Consider the following 14,610-nt stretch of genomic DNA (forward strand, 5'->3'; position numbering starts at 1 on the left):
GTATCTACGAGTCCACTTCAGATGGGCCAGGATTCATGGGTTTTACTTCATCTGGCGTCTGCACTGGGATGTGCTTTTTTGACTTCCTGAGTTACAAAAGGGAGAAATGGCAATGAGATTGATTAAAAAACAATTAACTGTAACGTGATGGGTGCATGACAAAATTCATGCAAGCTCGCTGTTATCCAAACATTTTCTTATACCTTTGATACATTAAGGCGATGATGCCCAAAGAGCAGAGAATCACCAGTAAAACAATGACAGAGATGGATGCCAGCGTTGCTGCTTTAGAAGGTCCTGCTAATAAGAGAAAATACTGAACATCAATTTCTACCCACGTACTCCTCTCATTCTCATTTTCTCCACAGAAAATAACACATATAATATGGCATTTTATCAGACATGATGGCTTTGTGAATCTTTCAAGTGCTTCAGCGTAAACATCAAAGACTATAATGAAACTCAGTGGGATTCTGAGCTGTGCCTGCAGCGTGTCCTAGTCTAAAAAAAATCAGGGAGGGGGGGTATTTAATGCTAAATAGTGCAAAGGCTTACATGGTCCGAAAGCAGGAAGGAACGCTAGGGGAAACAAATAACCAGAAGCCACAAGTAATACATATACAGCTAACTCAAGGAGCGGAAACACTATGAAGGCACACAAGTATGTTGGGCAACTCAACAAAGGACAAGGGAGAGAGAGAGAAAATAAATACAAAATGTGATGAGGCTGGGGAACACAATGTGAACAAATCAGGGATGACAGACTGAAACATGCAAACCTGTCAGAGAAAACTAATGGAAAGAATAAGAAAACAACAACAACAGACTGTACAAAATAAGCTTAACGCAGAATATTCATGAAAATAACCGTAAACTGATAAACGAGGAACTAAAACTCACGATACTTAGAAATGTGGCAAACAAGAATAAACAATAATGATGAAGAGATTAAGATCAAAGTGAAAATAAGTTCGTCTTTACCTTTGGTAAAGCACTGCGGCCAAGACTGAGTTACAAGAAAGACTTTGACCATTTAGATCACACTGGAGTGCACAGATGTTCTTCTCACTATCTCGTTTTCTGCCGGAAAATCCCCCACAGTCTATGGTGTCAGTAAATGACCACAAATTAGCAGCAAGGCTCTGTGGCAGTGTTAACTCTGTTATTAGAGCAGTGTGTTAGATAAGCATGTGAAACCTCAGATACATGCCTTTCTTTAGAGACTTAAGAGCTAAAATCTAAAAACAAGATATAGCTCAGCTAGCTAGCTCAAGGTGAGGCTTCACTTTGACTTCACACTGCTTTTCTAAAGAATACACACCATTCATAGCTTAGACTCATTAGCAGGGCATATTTGGCCTATGGGATGCCCTTGAAATTCCTTTTATAGGTGTTTGTGTTTCATCTGTGGTGCTTTTAAGGCAGAAAGATGAATTATTTCTGGATGCTACTAACTGTTAATTGTCAGTGTTTTGTTAAACTGCTTTGATGACTTCCTTAACTACCCATGTTTATCTGTCCTCGATATGGTGGTTAAGCTCTGAAAGGTCATCTGATGATGAATGTTCCAGTTATCTTCTCTTGGTCTTGAAGAGGACGAAGAGGTGAGTTCATAAGCACGTTGGAAAGGATGCGGTTAGTCATTATTTTGGCTGTAACGCCAACTGAGCAGGTAAAAATAAGCTGTCAGCAACAGCGAAGCAGAAAATTACTGCTCTTGAAAGAATGCGGTATTGCAATTTGGAGCATTCTGGGAAATAGACAATGATTGCAAAAATTTCTGGCACAACTTCACCTACTTCCAAGGTGCATGGAGAGGATGAAAGAATTCACAATGCAGGAACTCCAGCAATACTTAAGGGAAGATGAACAACTTTAATAATTGACTAACGCGTTTCAGCTTGTTGCCTTCATCAGTGATTGTCTGGCACAGAAGAATATCTCATGCACTTTGGTCATATATTTAGTTCTAGAATGCATACATTTGATCAAAACTTGAGAGGATTGTGTCAGTTCACACAGTTTGTTTTAATGCTGATGCAAAGTCTTACATTTGTGACCTTGCGCTTTTTATGCATGATATGATAATATGCTAACTGCAGCAGTGTGTGCACAGTGGCGTATGTGCACACAAAAAAAAACAAAAAACAAAACCCCAAAACCAAACCAAAAACAGCCCAGAAAATAAAATACTTGAAATATTAGAATATTGCAGTATGTAAATTACTTTTCAACACTAACTAGTCCGAGGATTATACTTCAAGTACAAGCAACCACTGCTCAACAAGGTCCAGTGGGCACTGCAGTCTTCCCTTGTGTAGATAAGCTACACAAGGGAAGACTGCATTGACTACCACATGATGCTCATGAACACCCTTCACAAGGAGGGTAAGCACAGTATATGGAAGACCAGGAAAGTCAGTCCATGAAATAAAGCTGTAAATCACTTTCTAATGACTTTATAATTACTTCTATGTTGATAAAATATTTGATATGTTACCAGAGAATACCACTACTAATCCATCAATAAATACTTTATTAAACAATTAAAAGCCTTGATTACATGATTCATCAATGCAGAATTTAAAAACAGAGTGAGTGTGTATATCTCTCATTCATATATATATATATATATATATATATATATATATATATATATATATATATATATATATATATATATATATATATATATATATATATATATATATATATATAGAGAGAGAGAGAGAGAAGACTGCGATATATATATATATTTTAAAAAAAAAAGGCAAAATGTGATCTCCCTACTGTAGTTCATATCTTACTGCATTTCCTTTTTCCATTCACAGTAACATGTAATAAATAATTTAGCTTCTCCTTTAAGATCAATCTCCATACCCAAGTAAAACTTGATGTACTTCGGTCAGACAAATCAGACTTGCCTGACTTAACAAACAGGCATAGCTAACAAAGTGGCCAGTGATCGTTTCTCTAAGGGGCTAAAAGCCAGGTATAAATAAGGACCCACACAAATTACTGAATGTTTGAGCAGAAAGCGTAGCAGCTCCAAAAGACATGTTGTTACTGGCCAAAATAATACTCTGCAGAAAATTGAACAAATAATTTGGTCTGCTTGTGTCCATCTAGCCTGATTGATACTGAAGATAGGAAAGTATTAACACAGTTAATCTCTGTGACAAAGCAATACATTGCATCAATGCCTGGCTAGAGACAACATTTAGTCTGAGTAACTCATTATCAGTTTTAGTATTTTCATGAGATCTGAATAATAAATAAAAGAAATAGAAATCAAACATTTCCCACCATAGCACCAGAGCAATGGTTGACCCAGAGGGATGTGAACGATAAAGTTCCTATAGAGTTGTTTTTTGGTAATGTGAAGCTAGAAAGCTGTTAAGATGAAAGTTACAGATTGAGCCTCTTGCACTGCCATATTAACATGGCTGTGATTCTTTGGGATGACGTCCACAGAAGTTCAAATGGGTTATCAGGCACTGATGACAACCAGTCCTACGTGGAGGTAAGAGTCTATTCTTCACTGTAGTGGGATGTTGCTTTTGGTAAAACACTGCTGCAGCTCTCTGCAACCGCAACAAAGTCGGTGTCTTTTACTGGTCCACTGCAGGTGGGCGAGGACTCATGCATTCAGTGTGCACAGCTCCTCTGGGTCTTGGTTCACTGGGGTGTGCTCTCTTCGCCTCCTGAGACAAAAAGGACAATCAGGATTGAAATGGATTAAAACCAGCCAACTGCAAAACAATGAGTATATAGAAAGACAATCCAAAAAAGTCATTTTGTTTTTACCTTTGATACAGTAAGACTATCCCTGCAGTACAAAGAGTCACCAGTAAAACAGTGATGACTGTTGCCGCTGTGGTTGTTGCAGCGTCTGCAAATGGGAGAGAAAATCCTTAATGTGCTCTGATTCAGTTTCTTCACTGAAAAGAGGTATAACATGACTGCATCTCATTAGATACAACAATTCCAAGTCTGCTTTGTGAGTTAAGTGTTTTCAAACAATCTCAGAGAATGTACCGTCCTAAACATCAATGAGGGAATCCACACTGCGAGTCTGCTCTGTGGCCTTCAGCATTTCTAAAACGTCTTGCTTCACAAACAGCGTTTAGCCTCAAGGGACTCCCTGCTTGTCCATCGAGAAGTTGCATCACTGACTTACAAATAATACACAGACACTCGCAGACCATTATGACCACCTGCTTCCTTTTGCTACCAAAGCAGTCCTTACTTTACTAGACTTCCTTTGGATGTATCACAGTGGGGCCTGCGTGGATTAAAGTTTGATCCACACATCCCACAGATGCTTGATGTTCCTACTTGCTCACTAATATATGCCACATAACAAGTGCAATGATGAAGAGATAATCAGTGTTATTCACACCACCTGCTAGTGGTTCTAAAATATGTTATGGCTGATCAGTGTATTAAATGAGATCTCAGATAAGAAATAATAATGCCGTTGAAGCTTACCAATTTCAAGCGCAGAATGAGTGGCGTTCTTTATTGTGTCAGTCTGTCCTGTTGTCTCCATCACAGGTTCTGCTTTTCCAGTACAAAATAAAATTTATACAAATTAGTGCAATTGTAAAGGTAAAAAGACGTAATCAGTGTCATGCCTGAAAAGTTTCTTATGCATGTACATGCGGCTTTGTGAAATGCTGGGGGAAAAGCAGATATCAAAAGGTTATGCTTTATGTACCACTTAGTAAATTACCACAAGGTGGGGTAAGGTTGGGTGGCAGTGCTTGTGTTTTAATAAAAACACAAAACAAACACAAACAAACCCCATTGCATTTATGGCTTATATAACCTATGCTTTATTTCACAGGCTTATCAGCTGAAATCCAAACATACACATCCTTCTGTAACAGCTAACCAGTTCAATATATGTCTTGACTTTGATAACTCTTTGAAAGTCTGCTGACATTTCTCAAACAAACGATCCTTGGTTCATCACAATTGATTCTCCTGAGTTTCATTCTTTTGGTAATCTGCAGATTCAGGCGTGGACAGTTACTGCATCTGCCCAGCAGGGGGAGCTCCCAATGCAACAGTGTTTTTCCTTTAGAAAGCCTCACTTAACACTAGTATTTCTTCATACATTTTTAACAGAGTAAATGGTTACATGTAAATAGCTGTGTCACCATTTCAAAGTCAAATGATTTTTGTTGTCCTTTTTGTTTGGCTTTTTGCAAAGAGTCTTAGTACTTGAACAGCAATCGAACTATTAGCTCTCAGAAATTACTGTGTTTAATATGATAATTAACCAGTTTCGGTTTCAGTTCCTCCTAAATTATTTTCATAAAACCTTTCCTTTGTGCATCTCTAGTTGCTGTCCTTCCAATCTTTTTCTCCCCCGACCTGCTGTTTGCTTAGAGTTTAGTTACACGGCCTGCACCCATTTAACCAGTTACTCTTTCCAGTGTACAGCTCTCTTTCACCTGTCACCATTTGTGGTTAAGGTTCAACTGGAACTGCTTTTGAGGTTTGACCTGTATATAGCTGCTGTTTGTTATGAAACAGATCTGGGTTTCAGACTTTGTGTGCCGTGTCCTGGCTTTAGCATGACAGGGAAGGAAGACCCAGAGTTCTAAAGGCTAACAACCTTTTGAACAGCACTGTGCTATTCAACACCCAACCATAAAAACAAACGTGTGCTGTTGATGCTAATGATTGTGTATCACAACATTGTAGATTCTCTTAAAGATATTGATGTAAAACCTCAAAAACTACTTCAGTTCCCTTTTCACATCATATTTACAGTACAGTCCATTAAGTGCCCATCCCTAGACGTCCTTTATGTCACTAATGTAGAAAGTAGTTTCTGCTACAAGACAATTTTTTTTTAAATTTGAGATTTTAACCAATTCCTTGCATAGCTGCGAGTGCCTAAACCCATCTGCTTTCACCTATCCTTGGGCAAGATACTAACCCCAAATTGCTCTCCGATGCATCCATCGGCGTATGAGAGTGTGTGTGTGTGTGTGTGTTAGCTATAAAGCACTTAGAAAAAAATGTGCTTGTGTGAACGCACAAGTTGTGTAAAGCGCATTGAGTGCTCAGATGAGTAGAAAAGCGCTATATAAGAACCAGTCCATTTACATAATCTGGACTTGGTGGCTTGGAACCTTCCTTCCCACTGTTACCAAAGTGCTGCTCATAGGGGGTCATATGATTGTTGGGTTTTTCTCTGCATCTATGAAGCACCTTGAGGCGACTTATGTTGTGATTTGGCGCTATATAAATAAAATTGAATTGAACAGCTGATTTCTTTCTATAGGTGACCGAATTACTAAAAGTGGTTTCAAAGAAATTTGTCAACAGTTTCTATTGAAATTTTAGCATCAATGTGGCAAGCGTAGCATTGAAGACGCCAGATTTTACCACATTTTTTTAACCACATTGACACTTTGAGTCAGACAGATTTCGTTAGCTTTCAGTAGTTCTAACGAAACATGTCCACACTGCATGGATTACTAAAGCGTCCAGTTTGTATCTTCAAGATCACACAACGTTTGTGTTTGATTACTGGCCTGTATTATTCATACTTACAAATTGAGGGTTTAGGCAGTGAAGACTACAGGATGTTTATATATGATGACGGTCCTATAAGTGTGCACAGTTTGACTCTCTCTCACACACACACACCATTGTTATGACAACTTGGAATGAAATTCCTCGTGCCAGACCTTCCATGGACACTGGTGGTCTTGTAATATGATGTGTGGTGCACACTCCACAGAATTATTCATTCAACACAACGTTCCACCGCTGAGGGAAATCTCTAAGGTTGGATTACAAATTAATCTTTTTGAATTTCCTTCAGTCTTATAAAAAAAAAAACCAAAAAAAAAAAAAACCACTGAAGCAGTTAAAGAAAAGCACATGCCCTCAGAAGTCTTCTAATTAAGCACTGCAGGCACTGACAGGTTAGAATAATTGTGCAGTAAGTAAGTGTAATTTGAAGCCTATCCATTCTCTTCCACTTAGGCACAGAGGCAAACAACCATTCGCACACAGATTCACATATATGGGCAATTTAGAATGACCACACACACACACACACACACACACACACACACACACACACACACACACACACACACACACACACACACACACACACACACACACACACACACACACACACACACACACACACACACACACACACACACACACACACACACACACACACACTTCAAGAACCAGTACAGTTCCTTGGCGTAACCATCTTACTTTGACATCATGTGGTCACAGATAAAACAAAGCAGATTAGATTCTGAAGGGCTACTTCTGGCTCAGAAGCAGTTTGTTTTACATTCAACGTCTGGTGAGCCATTAGGTGCTAGAAAAGCATCTCATATCTGAACGGTCCCTTCTCATGTCCCTCTTGGTCTCAAGCAGAGCTGATTAAATGACAAAAATATATTTATATTGTAGAGGGTGCCCATTTTAGTGATAAAGGTGTCAAAAGGCTTGAAGGAGAGTACAGTGGGGAAAGACCAAATAAACCCCATAATTTAGTAGCTTGTAGAACCATCTTTAGCAGCAATAACTTGAAACAATCAGACTCGCATCCTTGAGGAGGAAGTTTGCCCCACTCTTCTTTACAATGTTGCTTTATTTCATTCGGGTTTGCAACCATTTGTTTATTCATAGTATTCTCAAGTTGTGCCACAGCCTTTCAGTCAGGCTGAGGTCTGGGTCATTGCAGACCTCAGCAGCTATGCCTGGGATCACTGCCCTGACTCCATGTGAACAGAGCTGTGAGACAAATGGCCTCATATTTGACTGTAGAATACTTTAGTATATAGTGGGGCTCATGGTCAACTAAATCACTAGGAAACAAGCCCAAATCATCACCTCTCTGCACCACCATGTTTGACAGCAAGTATGAGACAGAGCCACTGAACACAAGAGTCCCTATAAGCAGTCTGGTGGATGAGGTTAATCATGACTTTGGGCGTCAGTAGCAACATTTCACCTGGCACACTTGAAAGCAACAGCTCAGCAGAAGCTAACTGAGAAAGTACGTATGAATTTAAGTTCTTTACCGTGGGTGGTTGTCTGTGTACTGGTTCCTTGTTCAAGCACTGTGCTTGAATTCTGCATCATCTGGGCAGTAGAAGCTGTTGCTGAGAAGAAAAAACCCACCTCTATTAATACTATAAAAACCCTGACCACATCTCTCACTGCTAAGATTAGTTGTAGCACGAATTATCCCTCTGTTATGAAACATGCGTTTGTTCCATTATCCCAAACTAAAACCCCATAACTATCTTCAAGCATGCATGGAGTGTTATACTGCGTTTGATTTTACATTAGTTAGCTTCAACATGCCACGTATATTACAATAGCTGAAAAATACATGCAGGATTTAATGTTATCTATCAGTCCATTTTCTTCCACTGCCCCTGCAGGTTGCAGGGGCAGCAGCCCACGCAAAGAAGCCCAGACCTCCCTCTCCCCAGCCACCATTTAATATTAGTAAATGGCCTGTATTTATATAGCGCTTTTACTAGTCCCTAAGGACCCCAAAGCGCTTTACACAATCAGTCATCCACCCAGTCACACACACATTCACACACTGGTGATGGCAGCTACATTGTAGCCACAGCCACCCTGGGGCGCACTGACAGAGGCGAGGCTGCCGGACACTGGCGCCACCGGGCCCTCTGACCACCACCAGTAGGCAACGGGTGAAGTGTCTTGCCCAAGGACAACGACCGAGACTGTCCAAGCTGGGGCTCGAACCGGCAACCTTCCAATTACAAGGCGAACTCCCAACTCTTGAGCCACAATCGCCCCTAGTAATGTAAATTAACATTTTGTTAAACAAAATGTTAAGAGGAGCTGGAGTTGTATTTGTTGCTCCCAGATGAATTTTCCTCACTCATTCATGACTATCACTTAGTCATGAATGACTAAACAAGTTACCTATGACTAACCACATTTTTTGGAAAGCTTGAGTTAAATTTCACTAAACACACCTGGGCATGATTACGGTCATATCTGTTAAAGAAATCACTCAAGCAGATCCTGTCTGACAAAGTGAAGTAGATGTCAAAAAGCAACACATCATGCCAACCCTAAAGAAACCATCATGGAGTGGTGAGCCTACCAAAATTACCCCCAAGAGCAGACTGGCTGCTCATCCAGGAGACAAAACTACAAAAAGCCCCAACATTTACAAAAGAATAAGAAAATGCAGGCCACACTTGCCTCAGTTAATGTCAGTGTTCATGATTCAGTACCAACAAGTAAAAAACAAAAAAAAACAAAATAAAAAAAACTTTAAGTTTTTTTTGTTTGAGTAAATAGTCAATGGACTGATGAGACAAAGGGTTGAGGTTTGGATTTCATTACATCTGGAATACAGCTAACAAAGCACTTCATGAAAAGAACATCATACCAACAGTCATATGGTAGTGCAATGATCCCTGTCTACTTTGCTTCTTCAGAATTTGAACAACTTGCCATAATTGACTGAAACAATTATTCTCTCAGTCAGAAACTCCTGTAGGAGAATGTCCAGGAAATTCATGCCATGAAGCTCAAGTGCACTCTGACAATGATTTAAGAAATCATTAAGAAAAAAAAACAAAAAAAAAACAAACAAAAAAACCCCAACAACAACAACAACCAAAAAACAAAACTGGCTTTCCAGGCTTAAGTTTGTCTAACACTTAGATTTGTGTGATGATCTGAAACATGCAAGCATGACAAATATGCAAATAACAAATAAGGGGAGGGGTGGGGGTTCACAGCCACAGATGTACACAGCAGAAATGTAAACTGCCCCACTGATCATTTACAGTTAATCTGAGCATGACAACTGCTGTGAAATGAATGACTCATAGGAGCTGGGGCATTTTTACTTTACTGTTAGTAAGGGCCCAAACCAAGTCCCATAATTTGCAAAAGTTAGTTCTTGAAGCGGTGATTATGATATCAAGATTGTCTGGTTGCTTAGCTGAGCTGTGTTGAACTATAATGATTAAAGGAACTAACCATGGGAACACTACCAGAAGTTTCTGTTACTGGATACATTTTGATTTGACAAGAACAGATGCGCTTCATTTCCATGATGCTAAAAATCATAAATAAAGAAATAAAACTAAATTTCTTGATGTCATTCAAAGCAGATTTGCTACAGATCAAATCTTTTTGTGTTGCTGTAGGACTTGAGGTTTCACTACAGTAAACCATTTCCTTTAATAGTAGCTGCACTGCAACACCTCCTGGATTACTTTGAGAGTCATTTCACCCAAATTACCCAGTTCAAATGTCGTCTTTTAGGACCATTTGCTCACTGTACACTTAAATAGCCCATGTTACATCTACTAGTTTGAACATTCCAACCTGTAACACTGCAATATATCAATAAGAATAATAACTTAACCCTCTCAGGCTCAAATTTAACTTTTTGTTGCTAATGCACAACCAAGTCCTGCAGTGGTACTTCTGAGTTATATTAAAAAAAAAACAACAAAAAAAACAAACAAAAAAAAAAAAAAACCTCAGAAAATATGTATGTGGGGTAATCAGGTTGTTAGTTTTTAACTGTTGCAAATCGGCAATGCCTGCCTCGAGAGGGTTAAACTAAAAGGAAATTCATGTGTCTTAGTTCATCTGCCATTTGTATGAGAATTAAGAAGCCTGATGGCTGCAGGTACTGGGGTTTGTTTTTGTTCCATAAGGTGGTGTAAAAAAATGGGTGATAAAAGTAAAATGAGTAATATATACACAGACACTATACATGGCTCTAATATTAGTATTACTGTCACACCGTTGAGACATTTAGTTTCCTTTTAGTTTATTAGTAGTGGTTATAGGTCACGGTTTTTGATCGTCACAATCATGCAAATAGAGAACTTACTGATAGCGGAAGTACTGACGGAGTAAGAGGAAATATCAGTGTGACTCTCTGCAAAACCAAACCATCATTAAGCACACATGTCAGCAAAGTATGGCAAACACCATTTTCCTTAGACGCTTACCTGTTGTTGTTGTACTTGTTGCTTTTGGTGGTTGTGTTGTGGTTATCCTTGGGTCAGCTGAAACATGACAAAGAAATACAAGAGATGCATTTAAAAAAAATAAATAAAATAAAATTAAAGTGGGAAAGCTTAAAAGGAAAAAAAAGAAAGAAAGAAAGTACTGTATGGATCAGAGATCTATTATAGATTATAAATCTATTATCACCGCATTCTGGCTGAAAGTATTATAGACTTGACTAAGATCCAACTATTCCCCATGTCCAGGGTGTTCTACAGGTAGACAGTCAAATCCCTTTTACTTTGCATTAAAGTTCTTCACTTCACTGCATTCCCATGATGCACTGCTCTGCACATCTGTCTGTCACAAATCAACCCGATACTGGTCTCCATCTGTTCCACTTTGCCTGCATTTTCTTCTCCTCTCTTGCGCAATGTTCGTTGTTTTGGATGGTTGACAATAGACATTTAAAAAGGCATCTACATTCCCTCTTTGCATACTCAGCTTTCCAACAATCTCCCTCTCATTTACATACATGTACCGTGTCTTGGTTCTATTGACTTTCCTTCCTTTACTTCTCCAGGCTCTCTTAAACCTGCTTCCTGCTCCCACTAAAGATCGCGATGTGAACATTCTAGTCCACACAGACTCATGTCTGACCTCACTCGTCATTATCATAGCAAACAAGAAGCACCCAAGAGCTGGTCCCTGATGTAACCCCATCTCGACAATGACCTCATTTGTTGCTGCATCACCCTCAGATTTTTCCTCTGCTACTTCTGACTTCCTCATGAAGCACCAACCTTATGCTTTCACTAGATTAGAGACAGTACAACTTCTTTTGACTTTTTATATACTTCTCCATCAGCACTCTCCAAGAAAACAGTGTATCTATAGTGCTCTTTCTACAAAGCCTTGTGGGACGACAGCAGGAAACGTGGACAGCTAATGAGGCTAAGAGTGGTACACATTGTGAGTATAATCAGCAAGAAGGCAACTAGGAAAGTCAAAACAAATACAAAGCACAAGAGACAGAGTAAAAACTGGAAATGACAAAGACTCAGCCATGCATACTTGCAGAAGGATGACCATGAGACAAAACTGGAGAAACAGAATAAAGAACCAAAGGCAAAAATAGAGACTGAAAAGCATCAGATACTCATCTCCACATGCATGATAAACAGAATTTAAAAAAAAAAAAAAAAAAAATCAAACCCATAAAACATAAGTCTGGGTACAAGACCCAGGGCAAGTGACATTTTATCCCCACTATAACTGCACATCACTGCCATTCTTGTAAAAATAGATATCAGCACCAGTGCACTTCTTCATTCCTTAAGCATTGTCTAATTGTGTTACACAGTGTCTCAAAAAGTCCACTGCACTCACTTCCTCCTTACTAATCCTCTGGATCCCCTAAATTACTAAATGTCCTTCCCCTGCTCTCCCTTTCTCATGTCCTTCTTTCATGGAACCTTAAAAGTGCTCCTTCCATCCAATGTTTTGAGTCTATAGACAATCTTTCATCAAATCTGTTTCCTAGCAGGTGAATAAATGTTTGTGGTGTGTAGAAACAGGTGCATGCGAAATATTCACTCATTTCCTTTTACAGTAGATAATGTCACCTTTGCGCCAAGCTAGAGTCTAAAAAGGAAACTGCTCACAGTTATCAGCTGTGACAACACAAAAACAAACCACATGTGGGTGGCTTTCCACTGCACCCGAAAAGGAACCATTGCATTCTCTTATCTCTTGTAAATTTCAGACTTCCAGCCAGACACCTGACGTCAACAGTTCTAGTATGACTCTACATTTGATAAATCGGAAGGGAGGGCGTGCCAGTGTACTACAGAGCGTGGGATGGTTTAGTCGGCTGGTTTGAACCGAACCATCTTGACACACGGGGCTGTCAGTACTGTTGAGGTTTTATCAGTAAACAGAGGCTAGTGTGACTTTTATTCAGCCAGAGACAGACAAAGACTAAATAATCCACCGATAATCAGACATCCTTCGGTTGTGCCACAGATACCAGGCACCAGCCTATGCTCTGTATTAATATTTTAAGTTCCTCCAGGGAACGCATGTAGGGGCTGGCCTTCTATAAACCCTCTCCACCCATTCATCCAAGAGCAGACTTTCAGGGTTACCTAGCAATTCAGTCATCCCCTGGGGTAATGACTGAACATAACAGCTCCCATTTTTCAAAGTGATAATGGTAATGGATTCATGTTATGATAATACCAGTACTACTACTTCTGAGCACTCAAAATTCAGACTGTCAGCACTATTAGCAACCATTAGCTGTAATCCAAGAATCTAGAGTTATAACAAATATGGGTTCATGGATACTGGATTTGTAATCCTCCCCCCCAAGGCCAAATCTAATGTGAATACTTGAAAGTTAACCAAGTGGAACTTTTTAAACTAAAAGGGAAAAAGAAAAGCAACAAGCCGCAGTACCGCTGTTCCCAAATGACCTCAGCTTGGAACTTCAAGAGAAGAGAAGCCTCTTTGAACCATTCAGCTGTGTTTGGGACCTCGTAACAATGTACCGGTTTACATGTGTGTGGATAGAGAGATGTTTTCATCTTTGGTGTTAAGAAATGTACCAGCAAATAATACTTACGTATACACACCAGCGATGGTTTGCTCCACTGTGCTCCAGGATTTTCGCATTTGATTAAAGCTGAGGTTCCCGCTTTTCTCAGGTAACCATCCATACATTTGTAGCGAAAACGGTCATCTATTTTGAAGCAGCCTTGTTGTGGGAGGTTTGTTAAATTCAACTTTGGAATTTCTGGACATGGACAGCTGTTATCTGTAAAAATAATAAAGATAATTTTTTTTAAATAAAACCATACGATTAAAAATAAATAACCAGTATTTTTTTGGCGAATGGTGTACGTAAGTTCCATAATTCTAACTTCTAGCAATGTACTAATGGTAACCTGATGTCGTCAATAAAAACTTTTACACCATCACATACACATCAGGTCAACCCCGCTTCTAAGTCAAAAATTTAGCAGGATTCATAACGATACACACTTGCGACTTTCAGCATTTAGGTTTCACTATGAAGATTTACGATACGGAGACGGCGAGAAACAATGATTTACCAAAAATAAACAAAACACAAATCAAGCCGCAGGTATGTCTTCAATAAGCAATTATCCCCCTCCGACATATCTCACCGTAAAACGCTGACGTGTGCGAGTTTATGCCTTCTATTTGAACGACTTGTCTTTGAAGGTGATCAAATTTAATCACTGATTAAATAAGCGATAAACTATAAACAAAACAAATTGCGGCATGCGCAGTTTAAAGCACTTTCTGGAGCGTACTCGGTCGAGTTGAAATTTGTTTGCACTTACCGCTGCTGGATAATTGAGACCAACATACTATCATAACGCAGACGGGGAAAGCCAGTGAAACCAGAGCCATCGGACACCTCGGTAGTGACTTAAAACATGTTCACTAAATAAAACCAGGCCGGTAAAGATCATCGTCGCTATCGCCGCGGTATTTCTTTTCGTTCACACTTTCGCTTTATATCATGACACTCCCCTTGCGCTGTGTGTGATCCGCCCA

The 14,610-nt window shown here is 39.4% G+C and overlaps 1 protein-coding gene across 9 annotated transcripts; it reads right to left on the reverse strand.

Moving 5' to 3' along the window:
- Positions 1 to 2,709: 2,709 nt before the first annotated feature.
- On the reverse strand, positions 2,710 to 14,608 carry il15ra (interleukin 15 receptor subunit alpha). 9 transcript variants are annotated; one of them, XM_012924016.5, is made up of 8 exons: positions 14,394 to 14,608; positions 13,649 to 13,840; positions 11,025 to 11,081; positions 10,904 to 10,951; positions 8,079 to 8,159; positions 4,492 to 4,563; positions 3,808 to 3,892; positions 2,710 to 3,704 (listed from the first exon to the last, which is right to left on the reverse strand). In XM_012924016.5, exons 1-8 carry the CDS (start codon positions 14,461 to 14,463, stop codon positions 3,641 to 3,643), a joined length of 669 nt encoding a protein of 222 aa, XP_012779470.1. In that variant the 5' UTR covers positions 14,464 to 14,608; the 3' UTR covers positions 2,710 to 3,640. The 9 variants fall into 9 exon arrangements, with proteins under 9 accessions (XP_012779470.1, XP_012779471.1, XP_012779472.1 ...); XM_012924017.5 differs by having other exon boundaries at positions 4,492 to 4,560; positions 14,394 to 14,607; XM_012924018.4 differs by lacking the exon at positions 10,904 to 10,951 and having other exon boundaries at positions 14,394 to 14,607.
- Between the last annotated feature and the right edge of the window lie 2 nt (positions 14,609 to 14,610).

The sequence above is a fragment of the Maylandia zebra genome, linkage group LG17 (assembly GCF_041146795.1).
Source record: "Maylandia zebra isolate NMK-2024a linkage group LG17, Mzebra_GT3a, whole genome shotgun sequence".
In the NCBI taxonomy this organism is placed as follows: domain Eukaryota; kingdom Metazoa; phylum Chordata; class Actinopteri; order Cichliformes; family Cichlidae; genus Maylandia; species Maylandia zebra.

Coding starts and splice junctions, on each gene's coding strand:
- il15ra (XM_012924016.5), bottom strand. CDS start 14,463: ATGGCTCTGGTTTCACTGGCTTTCCCCGTCTGCGTTATGATAGTATGT. Junction 4,564..8,078: donor TACACAGACAACCACCCACG/GTAAAGAACTTA, acceptor GTACTGGAAAAG/CAGAACCTGTGATGGAGACA. Junction 3,705..3,807: donor ATAGTCTTACTGTATCAAAG/GTAAAAACAAAA, acceptor TTTTTGTCTCAG/GAGGCGAAGAGAGCACACCC.